Source organism: Phalacrocorax carbo, chromosome 20 (genome assembly GCF_963921805.1).
Source record: "Phalacrocorax carbo chromosome 20, bPhaCar2.1, whole genome shotgun sequence".
Lineage (NCBI taxonomy): Eukaryota > Metazoa > Chordata > Aves > Suliformes > Phalacrocoracidae > Phalacrocorax > Phalacrocorax carbo.
This window is the reverse complement of record NC_087532.1, coordinates 2803925-2831736: the sequence shown is the minus strand read 5'-3', so window position 1 is coordinate 2831736 and position 27812 is coordinate 2803925. Positions and strand designations below refer to the sequence as shown.

At 41.5% G+C, this 27812-nt stretch overlaps 3 protein-coding genes across 13 annotated transcripts in view; 1 reads left to right on the top strand and 2 right to left on the bottom strand.

Annotated features, from left to right (window-relative positions):
- Positions 1-220: 220 nt before the first annotated feature.
- Positions 221-13820, bottom strand: SLC35E2B (solute carrier family 35 member E2B). 7 transcript variants are annotated; one of them, XM_064470465.1, is made up of 10 exons: positions 13360-13467; positions 11379-11729; positions 7661-8190; positions 6892-7027; positions 5374-5501; positions 4536-4656; positions 4114-4167; positions 3447-3519; positions 2569-2714; positions 221-1340 (listed from the first exon to the last, which is right to left on the bottom strand). In XM_064470465.1, exons 3-10 carry the CDS (start codon positions 7983-7985, stop codon positions 1094-1096), a joined length of 1230 nt encoding a protein of 409 aa, XP_064326535.1. In that variant the 5' UTR covers positions 7986-8190; positions 11379-11729; positions 13360-13467; the 3' UTR covers positions 221-1093. The 7 variants fall into 7 exon arrangements, with proteins under 7 accessions (XP_064326535.1, XP_064326537.1, XP_064326534.1 ...); XM_064470467.1 differs by lacking the exons at positions 11379-11729; positions 13360-13467 and adding an exon at positions 13684-13820; XM_064470464.1 differs by lacking the exon at positions 11379-11729 and having other exon boundaries at positions 13360-13489.
- On the top strand, positions 13621-27812 carry LOC104051845 (uncharacterized). Of its 5 annotated transcripts, XR_010375864.1 has the most exons (10): positions 13621-13729; positions 13936-14008; positions 14896-15049; positions 18251-18396; positions 19998-20174; positions 20954-21067; positions 24075-24161; positions 26353-26500; positions 26977-27118; positions 27489-27812. XR_010375864.1 is itself a non-coding variant. In XM_064470470.1 (9 exons), exons 1-9 carry the CDS (start codon positions 13710-13712, stop codon positions 27006-27008), a joined length of 951 nt encoding a protein of 316 aa, XP_064326540.1. In that variant the 5' UTR covers positions 13621-13709; the 3' UTR covers positions 27009-27812. The 5 variants fall into 5 exon arrangements, 4 of the variants coding, with proteins under 4 accessions (XP_064326540.1, XP_064326543.1, XP_064326542.1 ...); XM_064470470.1 differs by having other exon boundaries at positions 26977-27812; XM_064470471.1 differs by lacking the exon at positions 13621-13729 and adding an exon at positions 14245-14359 and having other exon boundaries at positions 26977-27812.
- NADK (NAD kinase) overlaps positions 18243-27812 on the bottom strand; it is a 39196-nt gene continuing 29626 nt past the window's right edge. Inside the window, exon 12 of the mRNA XM_064470460.1 lies at positions 18243-18370. Coding sequence (XP_064326530.1) covers positions 18331-18370 — 40 coding nt within the window. The 3' untranslated portion in view covers positions 18243-18330. The remainder of the gene's footprint in view (positions 18371-27812) is intronic.

The window sequence follows — 27812 nt, the reverse complement described above, 5'->3', positions numbered from 1 at the left end:
AACAGAATTTTCTTAAAAAAGAAAACTTCTTAAAGCAGTAGAAATAAAGATAAGCCTCAGCTTATGATTCATATTCTTCCCTTTAGTGATCTCTCTTCCGTCTCTGTCACAGGTACCTCTGAGATTCTTTACATAACCAGAAATGATAGAAATACTTTGCACATAGGTCAGAATTATAACCCTGAGTTTCTAAAAGGCAGTATTTTGTTGCACTCTTAGAAATAATTAAAAAACCCGATTTATTTCTTGTAACAGAAATATATCATAAAATGCAAGAAATTAAAATATTAAAATGGTTTCTTATAGAAATATAGAGAACCTGCTTCCTTTCTCACCAAAATCTTTCAGTGTTTTTTTTACCTCTAAGCAACTGCAAATATTTAATTCAACACTCCATTGATACAGTGTATGTCTGCGTGTGTATACTTGCATTTCAATATTGTCAATACACAACCAGGATGCGGTATTTCCATGTTAAAATTCAGTAGAAAACATCACTTTTCATTCCTAGCTTTGTAGTCAGAAATAGCTGCTCATTGCTGCTTTGGGGCACGGACTCATTTCCACAGTTCACTTCAACTAACCATATACCAAAGTAAGTAATTTGTTGGGGAAGGAGGGGGTTCCTTCGTCCAGCTCTACAACGCACACAAACGATGGAGGACGCCGGCAGCGCAGAGTAACAAACAATTAGGAATTTCAGTTACGCACCAATTTCATTCCACTGCAAGCAAGCAGAAATCATGGACCCGTCACGGTATTCACATTAGTTTGATGGGTAGGGAGAAAAACCGTTTTCCCATGAGACACTGAAGGTCCTTCTCTAGTATACACTTGTATGTTATTTGCAGTCAAGGAAAGACAATAAAGCCCACGTTTACCACATTGTATGACACTAGGTCCTCTGGTACATCAGTTTCTCATTAAATCAAGGGTTACTGGATTCTTCCTGTTGTTTTCTCTCTGCTTCAAGTCTCAGGCTTGACCTGCCATGAACTCAAAGGAACCAAATCAGCATCAACAGTTGAAGAAACAACCACTTTCAGGAAGAGTTCCTTTGAGTTACATGAGGCTGGAAGAATAAATGGCCATGTTAATCATACGGTTCCAAATCCTTGGGAACTAGTGGCTCAGTATCTTCAGTTGTACTTTCGGCGGACTGCGGGGCGGCAGCTGCTAGGCTGTGTATAGTCTCTTGCTGATGCTGCTTTGCCTTGTTATATAGAAGAACTCCAATTGTCACTAGAACAGTCCCAATGGCCGAGAGACTCGTGATTTTGTTACCAAACACAATAATACTTAGCCAGATTGACAGCGCATGCTTCACGGTACTAGCAACACTGGAAAGGAATATAAAAATTAAGGCCAAAGGAAGCTTTCTCGTATCCCACACAGAACCATGCTTCAGTGTAGCAGGACCTCTCTTTGTTCTGCTTGCTTTTTAAACACCAACTCAGATTCCACTTCTCCCCCTCAAGCTAATCCTATAATCAAGCTGCTTGTATATCAGCACTCATATCTTTACACTCATCTCAATCTTAGAGCTAGTACGAACAATTCACCTCTGGTTTTCTCTTTGCTTTTAAGTATGCAGTACAGCGTTAGCAATTCATTCCTAGCTAACAGAGGCATCTAGACGGTGCTAAGAGAACGCTAGCACCATAACTACGATTTGCAAGTCTGCTGCTACTGTTCAGGTAATACAGCATTATAACCTGAAAATAATCGATATCTAAATCGTACCAGAAACATTATAACAAGTAGTTAAGAAATTCTGTATACATGTAAATACAAATATACACTTTTACATCCTGTTATACAGAGAAGACTAACAACTTAAGAATCAGCATGTGGGTAACAGTGAATTGTCACAAGGCTGTAGCAGGGGCACGTGAAAGTGTACGACAGCAGAAGCCTTCAGAGTTTAGGACCAGGATTACCCCACAGGCGCTAGGGCTCTTCATACAAATGACTGATTATCGAATCAGAATTGTGTAACAGCCTAATAAAGCCACCGATAACTGATAATGTAGGTGGAAGCTGTCTTTAGAGAACGCATATAAGTCAACAAATACAGTTGACGTGCTGGTGTCATGCTTCAGAAAAAAGGAATGCCGAGCTGACTGGTCATGTTCTGTACTGCACCGAGATGTATAGAGGTATGGCCTTATCACTGAAGCAAACGGCAGCTTAAACGCTGGATCTAGGGTTTCAGTGAATCTGTTCAGTCTCATTAACCAGCTTTAAGGAATGGCTCTTAAACCCCAGTACAACACCCCTCTGCTAGTAAGTGAGCACAAGCTCACTTGAGTAAGTGAGTAAGTAAGTGAGTTGCACAAGCTCAACAGCATGGCTCAGATGCTGCTCTCCTCACACAGCAAGGGAACAAACCACAAAGTGTTGGTGATCCAGATGTGAGAAGTTTTCTTCTTGATTTGATGCATTTATGCGTTTACATTATTTATCTCTTTGCACAATCCCTTTTACTGACTAGTTCTCAAGCAGAAATACTGAGCAAGAAAAAAAAGAAAATAAAATAGTGTTCTCGACATGAAAAAACAGTTTTACCTGAAAGTCACAGGAGAAATTTTTCCCATCAAGGCATAGGCTGTCACACTTTGTAAGTGGAACAAGACTCCATCTATTAAGAGAAGTACCACAACATCTTGGTTGTAGCTGAAGCTCCTCCCACTTTTCCCAATCACAGGAACATCCTGAACAACAACAACAAAGAGGACTTTAAGAGTTCAGTTTATAAACAAATGTACGAGTGATTTTCCACCCACCTCATAAGCAGATACAGTTTTACATGTAAAACTTCAGCAAAACAACAAAACCAAACCTAGAATATACCAGCCATTTAGAGCCTACAAATCTTCCCCCCAAAAGAATATATTCGAGGAACAGCTCTCATCTGACTGAACTTACCAGTGTGTTCAGCCTGCCTGGGAGATATTCTCGCTTCTGAACACTGATGCATGGCAATGAAATGCCAGAATATGAAGGATACATATTTAACCTGCTACATTATACTTCCTTCAGCTCAGTTTTGCTTTCAGAGAGTTAATATTCCTGTATGCCATGTGAATATCAGCGAAAAGTCGATAAATATATAAAGTTTGGTTTTCAAGTCATTATCTAAATCTTTAAATGCCCTTAAACAAAAATATGACATGATCTCAAAAATCCTGAAATGAACTCAGGCTTTCTGGCCCACTTGTCAACTCATGTCTATATTAAATTATTTCTTGAAAAAAATTGTCTCTTTTACCTCCCCCCTTCCTCTCTTTTACCTCTTTTCTCTCTTGCAAACACATGATGAAATGCATTTCAGGGCGATTAAAAAAAAATGGGAAGAAAAGTAAAAATTAAGATTAACCTTAGTTGCACATTCTGTTCACAAGTCAAAAAGAAAACATAAATCAGTGTTAGTGAATTCAAATTACCATGAAAAATATCCAAGCTGGAATAAGCATAACTACTGCAGCAGCACTTGTGTAGAACTGAAGCTCTGGGGCTCTACAAAGGAGAAAAAACTTGATTAAAATTATTAAAAGCTTCCTCTTAGAGCTGAAGAAAGCTGCATCATAATTGGATTTACAGATATCAAAAAGACTAAAAGCCACCTACCAAGCTTTGGAGACAACAAATTCAGCAATCTATTGCAAAGATAGTGTTTTGCTTTTTGTGTTGGTTTTCAAGACCGAAACTAGCATCTCATCTTGTGGTAAAATATACCTATATACATGTATAGCTGTCGGTATGTATTTTACCACAAGATTTTGCTCCAGGCTCGTGTTTCATAGTTAAAACATTGAGTGAGTTCTAAAGTTTGGTTCTGCATGCCTACTAATGGTAAGGGCTGCTTTATGACTGCAGAATAAAGACTTCTTTCTGGATATGCTGAGACTTTTAGCCGACTGTGAGACTCTGACCTATCACAGTGGGATCTGAGCATAGAGTTTTCTTTCCCTGATAAAATTATTTACGTTAAAGCTCTCTGTGAACAGTCTGAGATAAAAATTCTTGGTGCAATATAATCATAAATAGGTGGTTTCCTTATGTGGCCCAAAGTCCACCTGTAACCAAACCTGAAATATTTTTAATACTTACGAAAATCTGTATTTATCTCCACTGAGTAGTTTTTTGGAAAAGACATTTTGCAAACTGGAGGAAAAAAAAAAAAAACAAACCACAATTTATCTGTGTTTTATTCATCACAAACAAATCAATCCCTGAGAAAGACAGTTGTTTCCCTTAAGGAGGTATATATGTATTCTACACATTTCACATTCTACACATGCAACTACAGAAAGGAGTTTGGTCTAACTCCTTTAAACTAAGGAGTTGTACTATTTTTTAATCTCATGAATGCTAGCAGGTATGACAGAGAAACTGTACCTTTGATAAAAATAAATTTTAAATACCGACCTTTAAATGTAGTGTACAAAAATAACTACAGGCAACAGCTTTCTTCAATCTACCAAGAAACAAAATTCCTTTATTCCGCACACACAACTATCATTATGCCTCACCAGTCCATGATGTTAGTAGATAAAGCTGCCGAGAAACCCAGAATGTTGAAGCTGATTTCAGTAGCTGTACATAGAGCTAGCCCACCCATAACAGGAATGAGAGAGAGATTAACCAGCAATCCTACAAATGAGAAGAAAAATTTAAGTCTGAGTTTAATTACTGTATTATCTGATATATATGTAATTGGAAGTAGAGTTTTTTGAAAGCTTGATTTCCACCTTAACTACTTTAGTTGAAAGACTTATTTCAGCCTTTTGCCATTTTGCATTACAAAGCAACCTATACGTGGCTTCTGTATTACTCCTGTGACTTATAGCTGGTAACAAGCAAAATCTCTTCAAGCAAATAGAACGCAATTGCAAGTGGAATCACAAAGGAATTATACTGGACTGGAAGACATTATACTGTAAGCCAGGTGTTTGGGTTTTTTTTGTTGTGTGTTTCTTGGGTTTTGTTTTTGGTGGGTTTTTTTGTTTTATTGTTTTGTTTTTGTTTGTTTTTAAATCAGAGAGTGAACACAGTGAAGAAATTGAAGAATTTTCAATTCTGAGCAGCAAGCTGTCCCTATAAGACGGAACACACCAAACTTCAGTTAGTTAAGGCTGCAGTAATGTTTTCTTGACAGAAAGGTAACTCCAGAGCAGCAATGCCCTCACACAGCTGCATTAAAATAAATCCTTTTTTACTTTATATATACTCTACTTATTGCATTCAAACAGAATGGTTCTTCCAACTGCATTTATATATTTCAGTGGAATCTCCTCATCCATGGCCAGCTACGTGACAGTATTATACACACACAAAAAAAAAATCTAATTTCAACAGCAAAGTACTTACCAGTGTATTCTCCTAATATCATCCGAGACATGATAACAGTAAAAATAGGTGCAGAGCTTTTAACAGTTTCTGCAAATGAAACTGCCACATTTTTCAAGCTCACAAGACCCAAGACTACTGTGGCAAATCTGTAATGGAAGAACACATGAAATTAAACAGAAAATAAAATAATGCTTTAAGAGCTTGTCTACTCTTAGACTTCTAGCGTAAAAAGAATGGCATTATAACTTCTCTAGGTTTATAAATTTGAGCTGCAGTAACCAAGTATATGGAGAGGTGTAGCTGGCAATAAAGTAACCAAACCGCGGCAGCTTGACTGAGCTGCAGTAACTGATCAGCTGCACACTTCTACTCCACAGCACCTGCGAGGTGGAATGTGTCAGACCCATTTCTTTCTGCTTTGGCTTAAACGTTATTATTCATTTAGCACAAGTGAAGGCACCCTTGGGCAACTGTGCAATTTGTTTGGATGCACAGTGGACTTCCAGAAAACAAAGTTTACTTTTTAATAAGCTCTAACCAAGCTTCAGGTAACAGTGTTCTAAGCTAAAGTTTTCAATAGGCTCAGCCGAAAAAGTTAATACAATTCTGCTGATGATAAAATTTCCTTGGTGAATTACCGTTTATTTGCAGTTATCCATCTTTGGTGTGAATTAGGTACACTACACATTTACCATACTTTAAGCCATGAAATTAAACAACAGGGTGGCAGATTAATTATGATAAAGCTACTCTGAATTAACTGGAATCTTGTTATCCTTTATCACTTTTGCAGTGTACAGGAAATGAAATCATATGTTCTTACTCTTTCCTAAAGGAGAGGAAATGGCTTCCAGCTGCATCAGGGGAGGTTTAGATTGGATATTAGGAACGATTTCTTCACTGAAAGAGTGGTCAGGCACTGGAACGGGCTGCCCAGAAGGGTGGTACAGTCACCATCCCTGGAGGTATTTAAAAGACGTGTAGACGCAGCAGTTCAGGGCATGGTTAAGGAGACACGGTAGTATTGGGTTGATGGTTGGACTTGATGATCCTAGAGGTCTTTTCCAACCTTAATGATTCTGTGATGCCATGATTCTAAACCTCAAACTGATACTATCCCAGCACACTGCAAACGCTTACTTTTAAAAAGATAAATGTTAACAGCCTCTATCACTTTTGAGGTAAATCGCTGGAAAAAGGTGAGGGAACAAAGCAACATCATCATAAATACTAGTACGCTAAAACATTGGCCTGAAAAGAGGAAGTAAATGGAAAGAGAAGTATGTTCTGAAAGAAGCTAAATGTGATGGGAAGCCAAGCTATCCAAAAACCCAATATCTGGAAAAAGAAACATAACATTTAGCCATAGGAACTAAAAATAAAATTATCCTGTCATTATTTTGGGGGGAACGGTGAAAACTCCAAACGCCTTCCACTCAACAATGAAAAGGAGGAGAGCCATGAAAATATAGCTTCCATTTGGAAGAACGCAACGAAGCAACCAGAGGCATCTCTAGGAAATATTTAACTATTTACCTCATTAATCCAACAAACAGCATTATCATGATGAAATTGGGTGGATAAGAGATGCGTGTTTTGTGTTGATACAAGCAGCATGGAACAAACATTTTTATACAGCCAATGAAGGTGGTTGAAAGCATTTGAACAGCACCTAAAGAAAGATGAGAGAAAAAAAAAAAAATCAGAAGATGATGGGAACATGACAAATCAAGCAATGCAAGAAAATTTCTTAGACAAACTTATGTGTAGGACTTTTAGCAGTTAAGAAACATGAGAATTCATAAAAACTAGACAGTAATTATCACAGAAGCCCTTTACTTCTGCATCTACCAGCAAGGCAACAGAATAAACAAAGGTGGTATACACCTACAAAATCCCGTTTACAGATGAAACGCCCTTCTACAGGCAAACAAGTGAAGATTAACAACTCTGGAGACTATCAACAACTGACTCAATTTTATTGAAAACTCACACTACCCTCCAACACAAAAAACAAAATCACATTTTTCTTTTTAGCTTAGTTCTCAAACAGCATCGTACAGCTCCTCTATGAGCAAAGTTTCATACCATCTTTCAGCAAGTGGAGGAAAGGACAGTGTCAGAAGCCCTTTTACAGGCCGAGATCACAACTCATGAGCTCCCAGCCCCAAGATCCATCCCCACGTCTCCTAATTATGTCTTTTTCACTTCAGTTGAACCATTTTGTCCCTCAACTTTATAGAGGAGGATCTGGTATTGTCAAATATCTTACTGGAATTAAAGTGTAAAAGAACGGTAGGGTTACCTAGCATGCTGGGCTCTCCTTCCAGTAATGAAAGAATGTATTTGTTAAGAAAAAGAGTGCAAAAGCTGAAGAAAAACCACAAAGTGAGGTAGATGAGAGCATGAGAATTCCAGATGCCCAAGTCCGACTCAATGACTGTAGTCTCCGTGATAGTTATTTTCAGAACGTTCTCCTCTGGGACACTATCACTCCTAGCAATTACAAATTTTTCACTCCTGTTCGCAAAGAGCGAACCCAAATGAAATAGTGATTTTGGCTTTGGCTTTTCTTCAAGGGGGGGAGGATTAGGTTCCTCCGGCGTCTGAGCGCTTGTCACAGTCAACATGCTGACATTAAGAAATTAATCTTTGTCCTTAATACAAACCAACATTGACTTAGCACAGAACAGCACTTCGATGGAACAAAAATATCATGTGATTAGTCTTTCATCTCCCATGGCCTGAAAAAGTGTACTTGGTCCTCCAAATAACATCTTGCATAAAAATACGCTTCACATGCTTCTTCATGTGGTCTATTCCATTTTTTTCTGCCTAAGAATGAAAAAAAAAAAAAGGAGAAAGGAGGAAAAGAGCATGTAGCTTTGAATGTAATGACATTTCAAACCCCTAACGCAGCAAAGATACCACATTTCACCTGCAGTTCATGAAAGATAAAAAGGACTTCCGTAGCTTGCCTTTTGAACTGGATTTTGCACTCCTAACATAATGATACCAAGATTAAGCACTAAGAACATATCTGAGGGAGATTTAATTCTAAACTAGCACACATATACACAAGAGACTTCATGTGTTTTTAAGTTACTTCTCTTCTAAAGCACATCAACACAGCCTTTTCCATTATAATTAACTCCTCTTCAAGATTCTACAGTTTCTTTGATCTCCATCTAAGGTCTTCTTATAACCACTCCACAGAAAAATCTTCACAACCCAGAATATCTGGGCAGGAGCCTGTACCCTTAGTACTACTTTACCTGTTATCACCTCTAGTCAAAATAATAAGCAATCAATAATCAAGGACTATAACTTCCAGTAATCATAAACACAATTACCCTGGTAACTGTGAGATCTAGGTGAACAAACCGTTGTACTCGATGATCCCAGAGGTCTTTTCCAACCTTAATGATTCTGTGACTCTATGAAAGTACGAAAATAAGCCCAAGAGCTTTCTGAAAAGACTTGTTCTCTATTTAATTACTTGTAAATAACACAGCATTACTTATTTTGCCATTGCAGCACTGTTCTAGCTTGCTATTTGGTATTAGTACTTGCAATAATTCTTAAAAGTCTTTTTAAAAGATCTGACAGAAAAAGGCATTAAAGAGTTCACAGCTGAAGCTTTCTCCCTTTACGAATTTCATGAAATGTGGCAAGTTACAGCAGAAAAGTACAGAGAATATAAAAAACAGTGACCTTTATTCTTATCAAGTCATGTAATGTTCGTTAGCATCATAACCCTAACAGATTCAAAGTCTGAATTAAGAAAGAAATAAATTGCACCTGAGCAGCTTATCTACAACATTCGAACACACTATAGGATTTATTGCTTTCTATTTTGCAATCTGTGTTGTATGAGCAAAAAATAGGGTTAATCAGAAGAGAATGAAATGACAGACAAGACCTCTTTTGCTCCTCAACAAACAAACATCAGGAGAAATTAAATTTTAAAAACTTTTCTCCGGAAGCACATTTGCTGGATAAACAAGATGATGGACCTTATACATTAAAGAGTAATTCTTGACAGGGAAGTTCATCACTAGACATCTTGGAAAAGCTGTCTGAAATGAGATGCCAATACTACAGAGCATCAAGCAATGGCAGCACAAGAAACAATCAATGGCAAGCAAAAATACAAGAGTTGTAACAAGAGCTACTGCTCCTGCCAAGATTTTGTTAGCATGTGAACAGGATACTGTATTTTCTTCATGCTTTTTTAATGTCCAATGTGGCATCTCAAAATAAACCATAAAGAGGTACTAAGAGTTAAATATATCCTGTCAGTCTCCATATCCTAAAGAGCAGCTAGTTTACACGGACATTTTCCATTCCTCATGTTCTCTGTTTCTGTTACCACAGCCACGCACAGAAGGTTTCCATCCCTATCCCCTTATCTCTTTCCATTTTACTAGGAAACCATGCTAGCAGCACACTGGGGTACAGGACCCTCTGACACGATCGCGTTAAACCACATACTTGTGTTAACCCAGTTTAAGACAAAACTAGCCAATCTGAATGAAGATATGCATTCCTTAAGGAAATTTGTTAAGAAACACAATTCTTGATGACTCCTCCTTTTTCAGGTCTTAAAAATATACACCTCTACATTCAAAACCATTAGTTATCAGAACTTTGTTAACAGATTTTCTGTTTATATCACTTGATTAAAAACAAAAGCAGATAAGCACAATGGAACTCCCACCCTCAGCAGCACTGCGATATCATATTTGATATCGCTCATTCCACACATTGCAGGAATCAGAACAGCAAATAAGAACAAAACTACTCCCCTAAATTACTGACCTGCTCTCTTAAATCAACTGGAAAGTCTTAAGTGGGCTGAAAGAGTTCTCCATCTGGAACTAATTCAGTCTTCCTCCCTCAAGACCAACCAGCAGCTGATGTTTACCAATAGATGAAAACGTGGCAGTGGTTGGCAGGCTGTTTCTCTTGGATCACACACAAACATTCAATCTTCCAGCTCACAAGAACAAAGAGCAGGCAATACATTTTACACTCTTCCTTTTATTTCCTCCAACTTTTAACTACATTAGCAATAAAAATGTTGAAGGTGGAAAAAATACGGAATATAAGCTTTAAGAGTCTCAAATTCCTACTTAAAAGAAATAATTACTAATTCAATGACTCCCCAGTTTCTTAGGCTTTAAGATGTCATATTCATAAGACCACTGTATTCAAACTCCCTTTCTACCCAGAGCAGTTCAAAATTTAATTAGAAGTACATTCATTCCAAACTTAAAAGAGGAGCAGGAAAAAAACTTTTCTCAGAAGACTTGAGTGTGAAGAAAATAAATGAGGACATTATCTGCTTGTGCTTTTAAGTATCTAGTTTTAATTAAAAAAAAAAAAAAGTATTACTCTCCCCTCAGGTTTTTAACAGGGTAGTCACACTAGGTTTGATTACTAAATTGCTTACACCATTTTCTATTGCGTGCAAGTGGCCTCCATGGGAATAAACATCATTTTGCTGCCAGGCAGCCTGCACGAATATATAGAAATGACAGCTATCTGTACAGTGCTTTTGTGGAAACGGTGTCACAGGTTAGTGGGCATTTTGAATTAGCACCAGCTCACACCTGAAATAAACAGCACCCCCTTCGCTCACTGCAACTACAACAAATGTTTTTGCGGACATGTGGTAGATCAAACCAGGGAAACTGCTCCCCCCTGAAATGTAAGGCTGCAGGGGAAAGGTCACTCTTAATCCTCACCAGGACTAGTATATATCATCTATGCTTAATTCTCACCAGTACAGCTTAACCTCATCACTGTAAAAGCAGTACATCTACGTGGATTGTTTTCTACAGGTCTTGGAAGAAACATCAAGTTTAGCAAAAATTAAAATGCAGAAGCCACCCAAGTTAACAAGAACACACACACTGCATCTTTGCATTAGATCTTCCATGAGAAAACGTTTTTCAAGGAGACTATAACATTCCACACTGAAGTGAATAAGAAAGAAAAAAAAAAACCAAGAAATTGACCTCCAATGAAGTGTGACAGCAGTACAATTTTCTAACGCAATTTAAAGCAAGCAAAATCAGTTTTCCTTCTCCAGCAAAGGGGAGGTCTGTGTCACATCCCCCTTCCTTCAGCACTGCAGAGATGCGAGGGGCAAAGCAGCAGGTGAAAATCCAGTTGTAAGCGCTTGACAAAGCTGTAACAGGGCCCAGACACATCCGCCACACCTCGGCCTTCACTGATATTTTCTGCGACAGGTGCAGATTAGATAAGGGCAGCCAGATGAGCTGTCTTCACCCAACGCTAACACCACCTAGCCATCTTCTTTGAAAGTGAACGTAAAGTTCTTTCACAGACATATTTGATAAAATAACCTGAAAAGGCAAGAGATAAAACCAACTCAGGTGTTAAATTCTGTCGATGAGATTATCCCTGACACATGTCAAAAATCCTCATTAACAGTACTCACTTAAACTTTCTTTTCTTGAGAAACTACAGTTTTAACCCTAATTTTTAGGAAACTGTCAAAAATAAAAAAGCCAACAGTATAGCCAGAGTTCAATATAACCAGAGTCTTTCCTTAGAACTGAAAAATAAAATTATTTAAAGATAACACATACAGCAACAAGCAACAAGCAAAATAAACCTTAGCATTTCCAGCACTACAGATCCTGTGGTTCTTAACTATCTACTGCAACCCTGGTTATGCACAAGGTCCTTCATGATTCTCCCACTGAGCATACTAAGTATTCTTTATGGTTGAAATATATTCACTGGCAAGCATCTATCAGGTGCTCCAAGAAATCTAATATGAAATTCTTCTGTGATGCAGCTCACCTCAAAACTGATACTGTGGGGTCAGAAGATCTAATTATTTCTTAAACAGCTAAGCAGAGTCTGACAATCACCACTACATGTATGACACCCACAGTTTCTTACTGCATTTATTTGTCTAAGACTGGAAGTGCTCTAGCCTTTGGAACAACCACCATCTAACGGCAAAGACAAAAAGCCATTCCTACAGTTTTTCTGACCACTTGATAGTACCTATATATAAAGACAGATATCCACAAAGAACTCTACATATAAAGTCAGCTTTACACCTCACACAAAAAAATAAACGCTCAAAAATGTTGCGAATATTAGAGAAACTAAGGCTAATCTGCAACTGGAAAAAAGAGGCTTGGGGTGCGTATCTTCATCTACTACCGTGCAGCACAGGTCACCCAAACATCGCTCCCAACAGGACGAACGCACAGAAGCCAGCATCCCAAGAAAGCTGTACATACTAACGCAGGCTCATTAAATGAGGACAGCATCCAAGATGTTTATAAACACAGACTATAAACACAACCGCAAAGCTTAATATCTCCCATACAGCGAGGAAGGTGCTAAAAGATTGAAACAGTTTAGTACTTTCCTGCACTTCAGCTGTTTTTCTAGTCACCCACTCCCAAATCCTTCCCTCCTCTCTCTCAGAGCCAGCTGCCAGGCAGGTGTTTCCGCATGCCCCGCAGCATCCCGGAGCTGACCGGGCATCCCAAACACGGGAAGAGCCGCGTATTGGGAGCTGCCTTCTCCCCCTGCCCGCCGAGGGAGCTGCGCTGTACCACGGCCTTTTTGACCCGGCTTTCGGCCCAAGGCCCTTCGCAGGGCGCTCCGCCGTCGCAGCAGGGCGGAGCGGGAGGAAGCGCGGCCTCCTCCCGCCGCGCCTCAGCCGGCACCGACGCGGAGCGCCCTCAGGCAGCGGGCTTTGTCTCTTCCCCCGCACCGGCAGGGCCCGGCCGCTGCAGCCCCGCTCCCGGGAGCCGGCGGTCAGCCCGGGGAGCGGCTGCGGGGGCTGGACGGGCAGGGCCGGCCCCGGGAGCCGGGGCAAGCCCGGGGACTGCGGCGCCTCCGCCGAGGGCCTTGCGCCCCTTTGTCACGGCAGGCGGGCAACGGGAGGTGGTTTTATGAGGGGGAAAAAGAAAACAAAAAAGGAAAAACAAAGGAAAAGGGGGTTACAGGGGCCGCAGCTCGGGGTGACAGGCGGCCAGAGCCCCGCCAGGCGCTGCGCTCGAGGCCGGCCCCTCCATCGAACCAGGCGGCATCCACCGGGCCGCCCTCCGCTGTGGCGGCGTCCGAGCGGGCCCCTCCGCCCGGGGAGAAGGGCGGCCGCTCGGCAGCCGGGCCGGGCGCGGGGAGCCCCTGAGGCGGGGCCGCGGCCCTCCCTCCCTCCGGCCGTCCCTCCCTCCGGCAGCGCTTCCCGCCCGGGCCGGGGAAGTGACGGGCCCTCACGCAGCGCCTGCCCCGGAAGCGCGGGCGCTGCAGCCATGTAGGTCCCGTTACCGGAGGGGGGCGGCGCCGAAGCGGCCATGGAGGGCACCGACGACAGGTACCGGTGGGGCCTCGCCGCGCTTCGCCCCGTCGGGGAGGGAGGAAGGGAGGGGGAGCGGCGGCTCTCCGCTCTCCCTCGCCTCCTGCCCCGCGCCCGACCCCCCGCGCCCGCCGCTGCTTGGTACGGCCCGTCCGCGCAGGATGGCGTCACTGCCGGCGGCGGGATGGCGCCCGTGACGGCATCCCCTTCTCTTCCCCCTCCAGCCGCGCCGCAGCCCCCGCTCTGCCGAACCTCACCCCGCGGCACCGGCAGCTCATCCCCACGCCCTGCGGCCCCGTGAGTACCCCCGCCGACCCCGGGGAGGGCTGTGCGCCGGCCCGTCCCCGCCGCCACCCCGCAGCAAGCGGCCGGGGAGGCGAGAGCAAACGGGAATCGTGCCCCGCTCCCCTTGCAACCGTGTCAGCGAACGGCGGCGGCGCTGTCAGCCGCGGCTCGGCCGGCGCCGCCGCTCCAGCGCAACGTTGTTTTCAAGCAGTTTGGTTTTGCTTAAATAAAACCGCGTTTTCAAACAGCGGATACGCAATCCTTCAAAAACTGCGTGCAGAAGTGTCGAGGAAGGGGTATTAAAAGCACAGCAGTCCGAAGCTGGGCTGCAGCCACCGTGTCATGGCTCGGCCCTCCCTCCAGGTGACTCCCCAGCTCCGCGCGCCGCGTTTTCCCTTTACTGCCAACATCGCAGGGAAGCGGCTTTTGCTCTCTCTGGTACAGACTGCCTGGGATGAAGGGAAAACCATCTCCCGCTCAAATCCTCCGCACGTTGCTCGGAAGCGTGAACCTTTCTTTACAATTTTCGAAAACTAAAAACCTCGATACGAGGTACCGGGAAAAAGTTAATCGCTATGTTTTGATAGGCGTATAGGTGGGCATTGGCAATCTCGATTTCAGAAGATGAAATTGGCCCTTGTGAGGCACTGAGAAAACTAGAAGGCAGTCTGTAGACATAAACCAGAAAGATCTAGGCTGAGATTAAATATGAAATAAAGTTGGAGTTCTCCCTTCCTCAGCAGTTTTGGAGTTTCACTTCAATTGTAAAGAGTTTCTCTTCCTTTTTCCAGGGAAAACCCTGCGCTTGTGTCATTTAGCCAACTTGTTTTAATGAGTTTCTTAAAAACAGCAACGAGTTTATACTGCGTTTTGTGTTCAAAAATTTTCTTCCTTTACAGATAAAACCTTGGTCAGAGCTATCATTTCCTGTGAAGATCTACTTCTGTGTCACTATTTTGTCTCTGCTAAGTGTCATAGGGCTAACCATAGAGACACTCGTTCAACAAACCGAGGAAGATTTCACCATTTCTCTTATTCAGTTAGTTGGAGTTGGTAAGAAACATGCCATTTGTACTTTAAAACAAATACATTTTTTCCCAAAGTGGTAATTAAGCAGCATCTGAAGCTTCTTTTTTTACTCCTTTTGGCCTGGTATGTTACACGTAGAATCATCTGCTAGTTTGGCACTAACAAGCTAGATGCTTTTGCCACTGTTGCTTTTTCCCGTAGTATTTTAGGGAAGGGATCAGTAACAGATGTGGGGTCATCCAGAATACATTCATGCATGAACAGTGTGAAAAAATATTCAGGTTTCAGGAAGTTTTGCTATAATTAGCTTTCTTACTGGTGTTTCATTAGGCAGATGTGGCAATGATTGTGCTTTCAGACAGCTGCCACTTTATGTAAGATAGACTGAATGTTCCGCTATGCCAGAGAGAGCTTACCGTTTACCGTTTTAATGTCTGTGCCGTAATACGCTGGGGAATTCAGAGGTGTCCACACTCCAGGGCTTGTCGTAGAACGTACACCTCCTGACATGAGCCGTGCTTATACCCGAGTTGTAGCTGGCTTCAAGGCACCTTCTTACATTACAAGAAACCAAACATACACGGTTTGATCTGAAACAAGAAAATGTTAAGTCATGTCTCAGTGTTAAGTTCCTGCAAGAATGTTGCATCACCTGAAGTATTTTAATAAAAGAAAACAAGGACCTCATGTTTTTTAAAGTGCTTTCTTTTTTTGGCTAATAATTTTTGTCCCACTAGAAGCAAAATCTGAACTTCCTTGGATGTTTCCAATTTAAATACTCAGTAGAAACTTATGTTCGTATTTCTGGGTCCATTTGTATTGAATAGAAATGAAACTTAACATAAATACAGCTGTAAGTACTTTAGGCAGAGGCTTTAGCAGGTTTTAGCTGTTGGCTCACTCACCAAAAGAACGTAGAAAAGAATAGACTCTGTGGGTGTAACACCTTGTGTACGAGAGAAGCACGCTAATCATAAGCAGTCGTTGCTTTCCAGCTTTCGCCCAGAGGGAACAAAGACAATAGATCTGTTCAGATTCTATAATTAGACACATACAAACAATACTTTTATTCCAAAACTCTGGTTTGATTAGCAGCTTTTCACACAAGACTCGGCCTACCAACAAAAATTGCAATGTTAGAACAGACCATTGGTGCCTGCAATGTCACACTGTTTTGTTAGCAACCACTGTTTTGTGCTTCAGAGAAAAACGAAGAACCTTCATAATAAACCAAATGAATCACATGATGTTATAAATGGGGAAGTTGAAAGCATGCTTGCTAATCTATTTTTCCCCTCCTACCTTCTGCTGATACTAATTAGTATTACATGCTGCAGCACACGCAGAGGAAGAATTGCATGCCTCTCACAAAACCTCTGGTTTAAATCGGGAAAACCAGTGTATTTTTAACATATTACTTCAAAGTTTTAATGTAAACAAAAGTTCTTTCAACATATTGGTCAGTAAAGATAACTTCATTCAAGGAACTATTACTGGCTTACCCTGAGATTTTAAGATGTGTAAGCTAACCTCCATAAACGTGCCAAAAACATGTGTTTTCGATAGGGTAGACAAAGACTGACAGAACTGGTAATAGTTCTTTAAAGAAAAATAGATGCCCCAACCGTAACAATCTCTTGGGTAACACTGGAGGTATTTACTTTAAAGAGGGTTTGGGATTTAATTTGTTGAAAAATGTTCACTTACCCAAAACAAGGGGATGTCCTTTATTTCAGATGGACACCTTCTCGCTCTCTGCAGCTGCCTGAATGGGGCTGGAGTGAGGGGGGTTTGGTCTCTGCTCCCAAGTCACCAGTGACAGGATGAGAGGGAATGGCTGTGTCAGGGGAGGTTTAGGTTGGATATTAGGAAAAATGTCTTCACTGCAAGAGTGCTCAGGCACTGGCACGGGCTGCCCAGAAGGGTGGGGGAGTCACCGTCCCTGGGGGCATTTAAAAGACATGTAGACGCGGCTCTTCAGGGCATGGTTTAGGAGACATGGTAGTGTTGGGTTGGCGGTTGGACTTGATGATCCTAGAGGTCTTTTCCAACCTTAATGATTCTGTGATTCTATGTGCTATTTCTGCAAGAATCTGAATGCTCAGAAAAAAGTTTGTTTTCAAATTATTTGCACTTCTGAGTTAGCAGCTGAATTTGCAAAACAAGGAAATACAGTCTTAAATCTTTCAGTTCTTCCTGAGGTCATGAACATGCAAAAAGATCGCATGATTCACTTTGTAATTTGAAAATCATTTTCAGTTTTCTCACTGTTAATAAAAGTGAAAAAGGAAGTTTGTTCACGAGGTTTGTTTAGAGAGTTATTATCTTACTTTGAAAACTTCTCCGACACTCTGTCCCCGTGTCCCAACCTAGCAAAACTAGATTATTTGATGTGCGGAATCCAGGAAGTAGCCCTCTGGAAAAAGAAATCTATTGTTACTTTGTCTACAGTAAGAATTAACTAGTGTTTGTAGGAGCACCCTATGTAAGAACAAAGCACTGATTCCTGTTTTTATGAAAGGAAAGCCTTTTCCTTATACAAGCTTTGTCAAAGCGGATGCGTAGAGTTCAACATTGATGGCTAACTGCGCTGTTAAGAGTGGGGGGGTTTGATGTATTTTATAAAAACAGAACTCAGAACTTTCCCGAACCAGTTTTTTTCAGTTTCCAGGGTGTTTCAGAACTTCCAGAACAAAAAATAAACCGTTAGGAATCCAGCCCGTCTCAGTTCAATTCAATACACAAGCCATTTGTAGTGGTCAGAACCACACAAACGATACTGTAGAGGTATGTGTAAATTCCTTGTCAGTCACCTGAATTACTCTCACTGGAAAGATCATGGAATTTCAGTTCTTTAATAGAAGTGGTGATGCTTCATTTAAATCAAATATACTCTTCAATGTAGTGTTCGATTTAGTGTTAATAGAATAACATACCACAATTAATTAATTTGAATAGCTAATATGTTGCCATTTTCAAAATGTTACTTCACAACTAATTAAAAAATCTTAAATTCTTCCATTTCTCGTATGCTAAACCCCAGGGGAGAGTACTCATTTTAAATATCTGATTCAGGCTCCTTGGTAAGAATACAGGTGCGCTCTTGACTGAGGAGCCTGATGGCCCTGATACCTCCATTCTGTCATCTGGATCAAGCACACGGAAAAACTGCACTATGTGCAGTCTGCGTTCACCTGGTAACTGACCTCTCCTCCTCCTTCCCAGTGTTCTGTGTATACTATGTGACTAGAGGAATCCTGCAGGAGAATCGCCAGGAGCTCATCGTCTTTGTTCTTTCCATCTTGCTAGTGATGTTTCGTTCCATTGTCAACTTCACAGTTCTCTCTGCTGAGGAAAAGCCGAAACTCCTGGTTAGTCTCCTGGCATTAATTAAGTTTGCTTTTCTCCACATCTTGGATTTGAAAATCTTAGAAAGGCAAGATATCTCTGATAAGGGCATTCCTAACAGAGAAAAACCAGGCTGAATTATTCCTGCCATTGAATAACAAAATGTACACCTCCTCAATTGCAAATCTGTTTCTCTGACCTGTTCTTTGGGTACCTGAAAGTAAGAGAAGTATCAAAGTGTTTTACTCACACAGGATTATGGCAGAAGATACCCTTCACTTTACCTACTTCACTTCAGATTTCCCATCTATTAAAGGACTGGCCTAAAGTCACATAAATGTAGCCTATGAACAGAATTGGAATCTCAACTCTATATGCAAGGACACAGGCATTAGCCCCGCTGCTCCATAAACGCAGCAATGTGTTTTTAAAAGAGTTATGGTGACCTGCTGCAAGGAAACAAAAAGATACAGGGGAGGTGCTGCCATTCCTGATTATCTTGTTTGCATTCTAACAGTAAAATATAATACAAGGATTACATTCTATGCGATCCTAAGATTTCTAGTTAAACTTCCGTTTGCCATGCTTCTCAGAAGTCCTTCCCTTTTGTGGTCACACATTTATCTAGTAAAAGTAAGTCCTTAACAGTACATCTTCTACACCAGGCTTTACTTCGAGGTTCTTATTTAATGTATACACTGATGACTGGGATGCACACCTTGAAGTAATTTGCAGCTCTTTGATGCCCATTTCTTATTGACCCTAACAACCCAGTCTGCTGAGATAAATACATTTAACTAAATGTACAGGTGATATGGAAAATTGAATAGGCAAATTCTGCTTTGGTGCATCTTCCTAGCTTGGTTGCCATCTCTTGAAGAATAATTTTTGGATGGCTTCAGAGCAAGGAATCTCCTCCTCACGTTTGTGATAATACTGCTGTAAAAGTAACTTGGATAACTGTAACTCCTACTACCTGAGCAAAATTTCTGAGCCAAAATAAGGCATGCTAGTATAAATATTCTCATATCAATGTAATTATAATGGCCATTTTGCCACTTCAGCCATCTTTAAAGCAGCAGACAGTTAGTGTGAATGTCAGCAAAGTTGTGGATACAACCCAGACAAAACCAGTGTTTTCTGAAATTTAGTAGGTACAGCATTCAGAATAACCCACCATCCCCACTGAAATCAGCAGTTTATGCCATACAGGAGGCTTAGAGCCAATCTCTGTCAAAGAAATCGGTTTCTTTGAACTGTATGATAAAACCTGAAGCAAAATCTTGCTACAAGTTTCATGATATTACTGGGAGCTCAAAGGTTATGTTTCTCCTAACAGTTGTGAAACTACTACCTTGAGGGCAATGTAAACCAAAATAGCCAACGTGAGTTTACGGTTATTACCAAGTAGTTGCAACAAGTGGCAAAAATAACGGCCTGATCTTTGCCACTTAACAGGGTGGCAAACTGTCATCCTTAGTCGTTGTCTATTTAAAATGCTATTAATAGGCAGCCTGGTTCTCCTTACTCCTTTATTCTTTTATCACCAGCTAGAAGATTTAAGGTTGGAGACTGTCCCTGTTTTGGCATGGCCAGTCACATCCTTATTTCTCTTCTCCATCAGGCCCGCTTCATTCTGATCCTCTTGGTTGGCTCCTTTGACGTGATCTGTGCCATCATCCTCATTCAGAGTCAAAGCATGATGGCCTTTCGAGTGGGTGGTGCTCTAGAAAGCCTACAGACACAATACTTCATGCTGAACCTCTGTTTTTCCATGCTGACCTTTGATCTTCAGGCGCAGGTATAGAACTCTCTTCCCCTGGGTTCCCTTTTTCCCTGCTATTGAGACTATCTTAGAATTAGACTAGCTGAGCTGAACTATCAACTTCGTAGAGCAATCCTGCCTGTATCTTACCTTTTAGATAAGATTAGCTTAACAACGGTCATCTCTCCAGGTGTTTGCTATAGGGAAGCTTAGTTAAAATCCATGAAAATGAATCAACATATATTTTATCATTGTCCTGCCCAGAAGGAAACCTGAGTCTTATTTATGGGAAGTATGTCCATAAAACCAATTGCACCCAGAAGCTCCAACCCAGCATGGCCTCCTAAAATAAAGATGATCACCGCACATCTCAGCCTTTCCAGCCATCCTAGCTGCCTCCCACGTTTGAGAAAACGATACTGGGATGGGAGAGGGGAGCCTGACGTAGCAGGGCAATCAGGGTGAGATAGCAACCTGCAGTTACAGATAAGCGAAGTGAGCCCAAGATCTGTTCAGAAAAAGTTTGTACTTCCGCGTGCTACCCTTCATTCTTACTTTACTACTGTATTACCTTATGCTTTATCTGGAGCGCATCTTACTGCCTTCCCTGTTCCTTGTTGTTGCTAGTAGGGCATACAGGGAAGTATATCTGTCCTTGTGTCCCGTTTTGTAGTCTGTCAGCTTTTGAGGAAAAAATTTAGCCTTTAGACCTGTGCCCAACTTACTGTTGCTGGGCATTTGTGTCACATATTTTTTGGTGGGCTATATGGTCTCAAACTAATAATTTTACCAAATCTTTGCCTCTTCTTTTCCAGCTCTGCTTGTGTGTTCTGCTGATAAGCCTGCATGAGATGACTTTTCTACATAACATCATCTCAGCAACAGGGATTCTTTGGGCCTGCCTGAAGGTGACCATTAGCATCATCGCAGTAAGTGTTCAGCTAACAGTGAACACCACAGCAAGAATAGTCAACTTCTGAGACTAGAAGTTGTCACCCTGAGCAGTGATCACAGGCTGGGAAGTCACAGCCATCCCATTCTGTGTAATACTGCTAAGTGGAAGGGAGCCAGAATGGATCCCAGCAGAAAACAAGAGCACCAACAATAATGAGGTCAGGTTTCTTACAAATCTGTGTCTCTCAACTGAGCATACAGGGTGAAACAATGTCACACTATGGTTATTCCTTTCTGAGGGACATTGTTCTCAGTCTTTTATTACCTACTTCAGTGAAACCTATAGGATCACAATATCTTCGATATTTCTACCTCTTAGTTAGGCGAAACTGGCAGCAGTCCTCCAAATTATTATGAAGATTGATATACAGGCACAGTGAGACTGCATAGGCCTTAGATCCTTAGGAAACCACACCAAAAAGATGAGTGGTCCTTTATTGGGACAGCTTCTTTAAAGGTGAGTGACAGTTTTCAGGTTAACATAAGGATTTGTGAACTTGAAATGTAGTTCTTCATGTCAGTCACACTGAACTTCCTCTGGAATCTTGAGAGCTCTGTTCCAAGAACGATTGCAGAATCAGGGCCAAAGTGCATCAGATATGCGAGTCTCTTATAGCCAGGAAGGAGTTTAGGGGGTTTGGGCTTGTTGGTTTTTCAGGCTCCTTGGGTGTTTGCTTTAGCAATTCAGACAAATTCCTGACAGATGAAATACAGCTTTCTAAGTGGTTTGATTGCCTTCCTTGCTGAAAATGGAGCTAGCACCAAGCACTGTGCTTTTAAAATACTTTAGTATCTTTAGGAGAATAGTTGCACAGAATCATCTTTCTCCTGGACTTTGGAGTGTCGTGGCCACTAACAGCTACCCGGCAGGGTAAAACAGAGACAGGACTAACTGTGAGTGTGACACTTCGGAATGCAGATAGGGATATGGTAGCTTGGTTTCCTCCTAGGAGCTCCTTACGTACCTTTGTGAGGCACTGGATCTTTGCTTCCAGCTGAAGTGTATCAGGTGTGGAAAGAAGGGAGCAAGGAGAACCATGTCTTGTTTTCCTGCTAGGATTAAAAGTGTAAACCTTTCAGCTACTTTTCCACCACCACGAGAAACAAAGTTGATCTGACCAGTTGCCACTCACAGATCACAAGTCTTTTGCTTCTCTTTGATTTGCCCTTAGGCATTAAAAGAAGCACTGTTTCTTTTAAGGAAAGAAAGAGACATTTCAGTTAGGTGGCCTCATGCCTTAACATACATGATATTCCTTATGCTTTCATCAATAGCAAACATGTTTCTTAATAGTTCAACTGGTTGTAGTACATGTCCTAGGGATAAGTATGTATTCTTGCCCTTTGCTCAAAACTGTCTACATTAGAACTGCTTGAAGGCTACTTTCTACCCAGTCAGCTACATTAGTGACTTCTCTACTGGAAGAAGTTAACAGCTTCTTGTCTAACTAAGAAATAGCAAATGTAAAATTAATGGAAAAAAAATATAGTAGTGCTGTATTTCAGTAACTGGCAGCACTGCAGGGCAACGGCAACTTAGAAAAGGTGGGTACATTTCATGAGAGTCTGGCAGCTTTGCATCCAAGGTAAAAATGATTCTGTCTTAGGCTAGAGCATGTAGACAGTTTGACAGAGGAGTCACAATAGGAAATCTGTTTCCTTACCCTGTTCAGACAAGTTTTTCACAATCAGCTTCTGGCAGATGATGCAGGAGCACAGAAGCATGTATCGCTGTCTTGTTTGGTGCTCCTAGAAACTGCGCCTGCTCTGACATTGTTACATAAGATAGGGAGACATACATAATCTACCAGAAAGTATAAGCATAATAGAAGGAAAAACTTGGAAACGCCTCATATGCAGTCCTTTCTGGTAACCGCAGTACCTGGAAGCACAGCGAAACCTCCTGCTCCCTAATTTCTGGGTTGATGCAGATGCCATTTCACAAGGGAATTATTCATTATTTTTCTTCCACTTACATACATGCAGTCCTATTTACTTAGAGGATTTATTTTACCTATCTCCATTATTTATTTTTTCTCTTTTCTCCTGTTAATTACTAATTCCCCTTTCCCCCTCCTCTTGTTTCTCAGCCTTTGTTTTCCTTTCCCTTTTGGTATTATCCTAAGAGGAGCACTATCCAGTATCACAGAAAACAGAGACAATAGTGGAGGTAGCAGAGAACAGACAAACTCCCTTAGGGGAGGGACAGTTCCCTTAATGCTTTTGTAGAGGTTCATATGCTGACCACCGCAGAAGGATCAGTATTGGTTTGGGAGGAATTCTGTGGTTGATCAGATGCATCAAATCTTATCATAGCACTGGTGCAGTGACTCAGCTGTTTTTCCTTTGTTTGCTCAGACCTGCCCTTTCAGTTCAGGACTGCTGGAAGTTGCTACCTGCTGAAAAAGCAGCCCATCGTTTCTTTTCTCCCAACTCCCAAGGTTAATTGTGAAAGTTTTTTCTGACAGTTAAATTCTCTTGCTCCTCCTACATTTTAGTTCTCAGTGACTTTAAGTCTCTGTAGTAGAAACAGAGGTAGAGAAAAAAGTCACAGAGCACTTTCAGTCTGTTAGCTATGAAAACATTAATTCGTTAGAGAAAAATCTGAGCGTACCCAAAGAAAAATGACATCAGCTTAGATGCAACTCAGAAGAGTCAGCTGCTTCTCCATTTAAGCTAGCTGGGAGCTCTACTCTAAGAAGGCAGAGCTCAAGAGGATGCCAAGATAGCTCAAATCACACACAGCTGTCAGGATGTGCCCATGAAACAACCAGTTCTGATTTGACCAACATCACTCCTGGCCCAGCTCAGTGGAAAACGGAGACCGTATTTCCTGCTAACAAAACACAGGTAGGGAAGGCAAGTGGAGAGCAAAGTTACAACTGCGAACTCAACACTTGAAATGCTTTTGAAAAGTCAACTATATGTAGCCTTTATAGAGTATATAGCAACAAGTTATATATGTCTCATCTTGTTTTACAGATTTTAAAAGAACTGAAACCTCTAGTGTGGATTTTTCTGTGTCAGAATGTACCTGAAGTAGCTTATCTCATCTACCTGCTTTACACGGTAATTCATCAAACTTACTGCTTGATAATGGGGAGCAAGGCTGGAGGCCTCCTCTTCATTACTGGATCCTTGGGCCAAAACATGGTGCCTCATTCCTGAGCACCCCCCCTTCGTTGCAGCTCCTGTTAGAATCAATGAGAGCAGCAGGCATGTCCTGCCTCTTCAGGATGAACATTTCAAGACAGGAACCACATCAAATTGCTATTGAACTGATTACTTAGAGAGAAAGGCCCTCAAAGTCTCTGCAACTGGCAAAGTGTCCAGAATGATTAGGGAAAGATGCAACAAAATCTTCCAGTACAAGGCACACACCTCCTCAAAAATGCCTCCCCTCCTTCACAAGAAATTTCAAGTGGTGCCAGAGGATTTGACCATCTGCAGGACCTCGAGTCATTATATTTTAAAGAATTTCTTAGGCAGCACCTCCAGCTGTCGATCCTGATGTAGCCAAAACAAGAGACAGCACAGGCCCAACAAACTCCAGTGTTAAGCGTTTTTTTGGCACTAGAATAGTGATACAGCACTTATCTCTGGGGCACCCCAGCACCTCCCTTAACACTTGTATGAAAGGAAGTAAGGAAGGAGGAGGACAAAGCGGATTGTTCATCATGGGAAGGGCTCAAATGCTGATAGTAGCCAGTGTTTCTCATACTTCATATAAATAGTCTCCAGATCCTGATAAAAATCCAGTGGCTGCAGTCATCCAAGTCCTTGGGGTTCTATTTATTGAAGTACGCCGTCAGATCAGGCTTGTGCAGTTATTTGCTGGCAAAGCACAAAAGGACCACACACTGTCTTTGGGGGCTATACTTGTGTTGCAGTTAGGAAGAAAAGTGCAGGTGGCGGCTTCTGACATAAGAGTAACATGACAACCTGAAAACAGCTAGGCCTCCTTACATTTTTGCATGGAAACAGTAAGCACTCAAGTGCCCAGCAAATGAGGGCATGGACATGCAATGCAATACTCTGTGCTAGAGGGGTCTGTAATATAGTCAGTTCTCCAAACCAATTCTTTTTAGCACTTTTTATCCGACTACCTGAAAGAGAAAAAGACAGAGAGAAAAAGAGAGAAAGAAAGAGAAAAAGAAAGAAAAAGAGAGACAGAAAGAGAAGAAAGAAAACGAGAGAAAGAAAAAGAGAAAGAGAAAAAGACAGAGAAAGAGAGAAAAAGGGAGAAAGAGAGAAAAAGGGAGAAAGAGAGAAAAAGGGAGAAAGAGAGAAAAAGAAAAAAGAAAACCTGCACTTACCGTTAATTACTTCAGCTCTGAAAAAGCTGCTGGATTGACTCTACGGCAGCTGCTTAACCACCCTCTGCAGTGTAAACAGGCAAACCAATAGAACTTAAACTTAACTGTACTGAAATTGGCCAGGACATCCATAACCTGCCTCGATATGGGATATGGTACACGCCCTTGAGTTTGTTTACAAATCAAAGTAGTCGGAGCTGTGCTTTCTTTAATCTCATCCTGATAATCACTAGGCCTGCTGGGGCAGTGACTCAAACCTGCAGGAAGGGGGAAAAGAGGACTGTGAGATCTTAGTATCTTCCCTTCAGTACTGGATTTTTGCAGAGGTCTCTCATCTTAGTACTAACACGCCTGATCATACTTTGTTCATGGGAGCAGCAACCCTTCTTCAATACAGTAGATAGCTACAGGATATAAATATTGTTGCTTTTAATTAGAAGTTGCCATTTTCTTTGTGTCAGAACCCTCAAAAAAGCACAGGTTAGGCAATTACTAATGTGATAAGCACAGTAATCAGGCTAGCCATGAATGAAAATGGGATCATGAAGCCAGCCCCCAGACGTGCATGACAGTAACCATACAATGACAGCCAGGGAACATAACTTCATTCTATATTTTACAGTGGAAAGAGACTAAGATGTAAGATGAATTCTGGTTTCCTTATCTCCAGCTTAATTGCTTTTTCAATCTGGGCACAGTACTGTCTTCATATGCCTTTAATGATGCAGAGATCAGAAGGTACCATGCATTGAGCTAGCATCAGTGTGCAGCCGGGGAATCACAGAATCAGGAAAGTAAGACTGAAAAAGTGATCAGGTTCCCACACCCCACCCCAGTTACTATCTAGTGACTTCTTCCAGAAACATAATGGTTGATTGCATTTTATGTCTTCAGGGTTTTGTGGCACTAGGTGTTGATTGCTGTATGTCTCCATTTCCCTGCAGGTGATAAGGGAGTGGGGCAAAGGGAATTCTTACACTCTGGAAGCTGCTTTCATTACCGGCTCTTGCATTTCTGTTGCAATAAAATCTGTTTTGTTTTGGGCACTGATTCACGTCTACCGCAGCTTTGGCCAAGGGCTGAGAGAAAGAAGTAAGTACTTGAAAAGGTTAACCTAACTATGAAGGTTGTAGCCTACTGTATCACAGTCACAGATAAGCTTGTCGAGCCAGGAAAATAGTTTGGGATAGACACAATAAAAGGCAGATCCCTAATGACATCAAGCACTACTGCAGCCTCAGAATTTACTGGCCTGACAAAGCTCAGAAACTTGGATGGAGTGTGATCTGTCCCTGAAGAAAACTGACATTAGTCAAAGTTGCTTCCAACCTATGCAAGAATTGCTGCTATCCAGAAAAACAGATCTGTGTGGAGAGATCTCCTCTATACAAGATAATGTGTAGTTTTTCTTCTTTGTCATGCTGTATAACTGCCTTATAATAACCAAGAGAGACAGAATAAAGGGACCTAGAGAGCCACTGATCTCAAACTACCCAAACCTCCTTTTACCTGAAGGACATAAATGCTGCTAGGCACTGCTGTTGACTGATCTTCCTTTCTTCCTACAGTGTTTTCTTCCTATGGAAGGATCGACTCCTGAGCACCTGCCTTGTGTTCTGTCTGCAGCTCTTACAGAGTGAAATCATAGCTGGGAAGTTCTGATCAAGTCATTGCATTCAGGATGTAAGATAATGGGCCAGTTTCACAGAGGTAGGGGAAGTTGCTCAGAAAAACATCTCTACATTTCTTGGTTTGTATTGTCCTAGGGAACTATAGCAGTGCAGCTGGTAACTTAGCTTAAAAAGTGAAGTGTGCTCGGGAAATTAACAGTAATCCTCTCAATCCAATGAGTTTTGCTGTCAGGACAATGCATCTTTCACTCCTTGTTTTCCTGACGTTGCTTTGTAACTGCAGGAGGTTCACAACACGCATGTGAGTAGATAATGTTGGTAACATACGTGCTGTTTTTCTGGATATACACAAACGTAATGAAAATAATTTGCACACTTGGCTTTTATTGCTGAGTCTAGAAGTGGATTGCCCTACCATCATTTCTTAACTCAGATCTGTTGCTGAACAGAGGTCAAGCCCCGAAGATGGCAGCTGTATTCCCTGATCTCCACTACGGCTGTGTGATGGCGTAGCCCCCAGAACGGCTAGGCCTCTTGTTCCTCCTCTGACTTCAGAATAGTTCCTTTATTTTATTTTTTATTTAAAACCCAGCTACACAGGAAAACTAAGCAATGTAATCTCCTGCCTTCCTGTAGCGTGTCTAACCGATGTGCCATTCCATACACAAGGGTGACTGTTACAATAAGCCTTTAATATTGTAATTAAGACGTTTGGTATTTTATTGACTGGAACCTTTAGCTGCTGGCTATTTTTTAATAAAGTATAAACACAG

Coding starts and splice junctions, on each gene's coding strand:
- LOC104051845 (XM_064470470.1), top strand. CDS start 13,710: ATGGAGGGCACCGACGACAG. Junction 15,050..18,250: donor TATTCAGTTAGTTGGAGTTG/GTAAGAAACATG, acceptor CCTCCTTCCCAG/TGTTCTGTGTATACTATGTG. Junction 21,068..24,074: donor TGACCATTAGCATCATCGCA/GTAAGTGTTCAG, acceptor CTTGTTTTACAG/ATTTTAAAAGAACTGAAACC.
- SLC35E2B (XM_064470463.1), bottom strand. CDS start 13,711: ATGGCCGCTTCGGCGCCGCCCCCCTCCGGTAACGGGACCTACATGGCT. Junction 5,502..6,891: donor CTGTTTGTTGGATTAATGAG/GTAAATAGTTAA, acceptor CTTCCATTACAG/ATTTGCCACAGTAGTCTTGG. Junction 4,657..5,373: donor GATATTAGGAGAATACACTG/GTAAGTACTTTG, acceptor TCTCATTTGTAG/GATTGCTGGTTAATCTCTCT.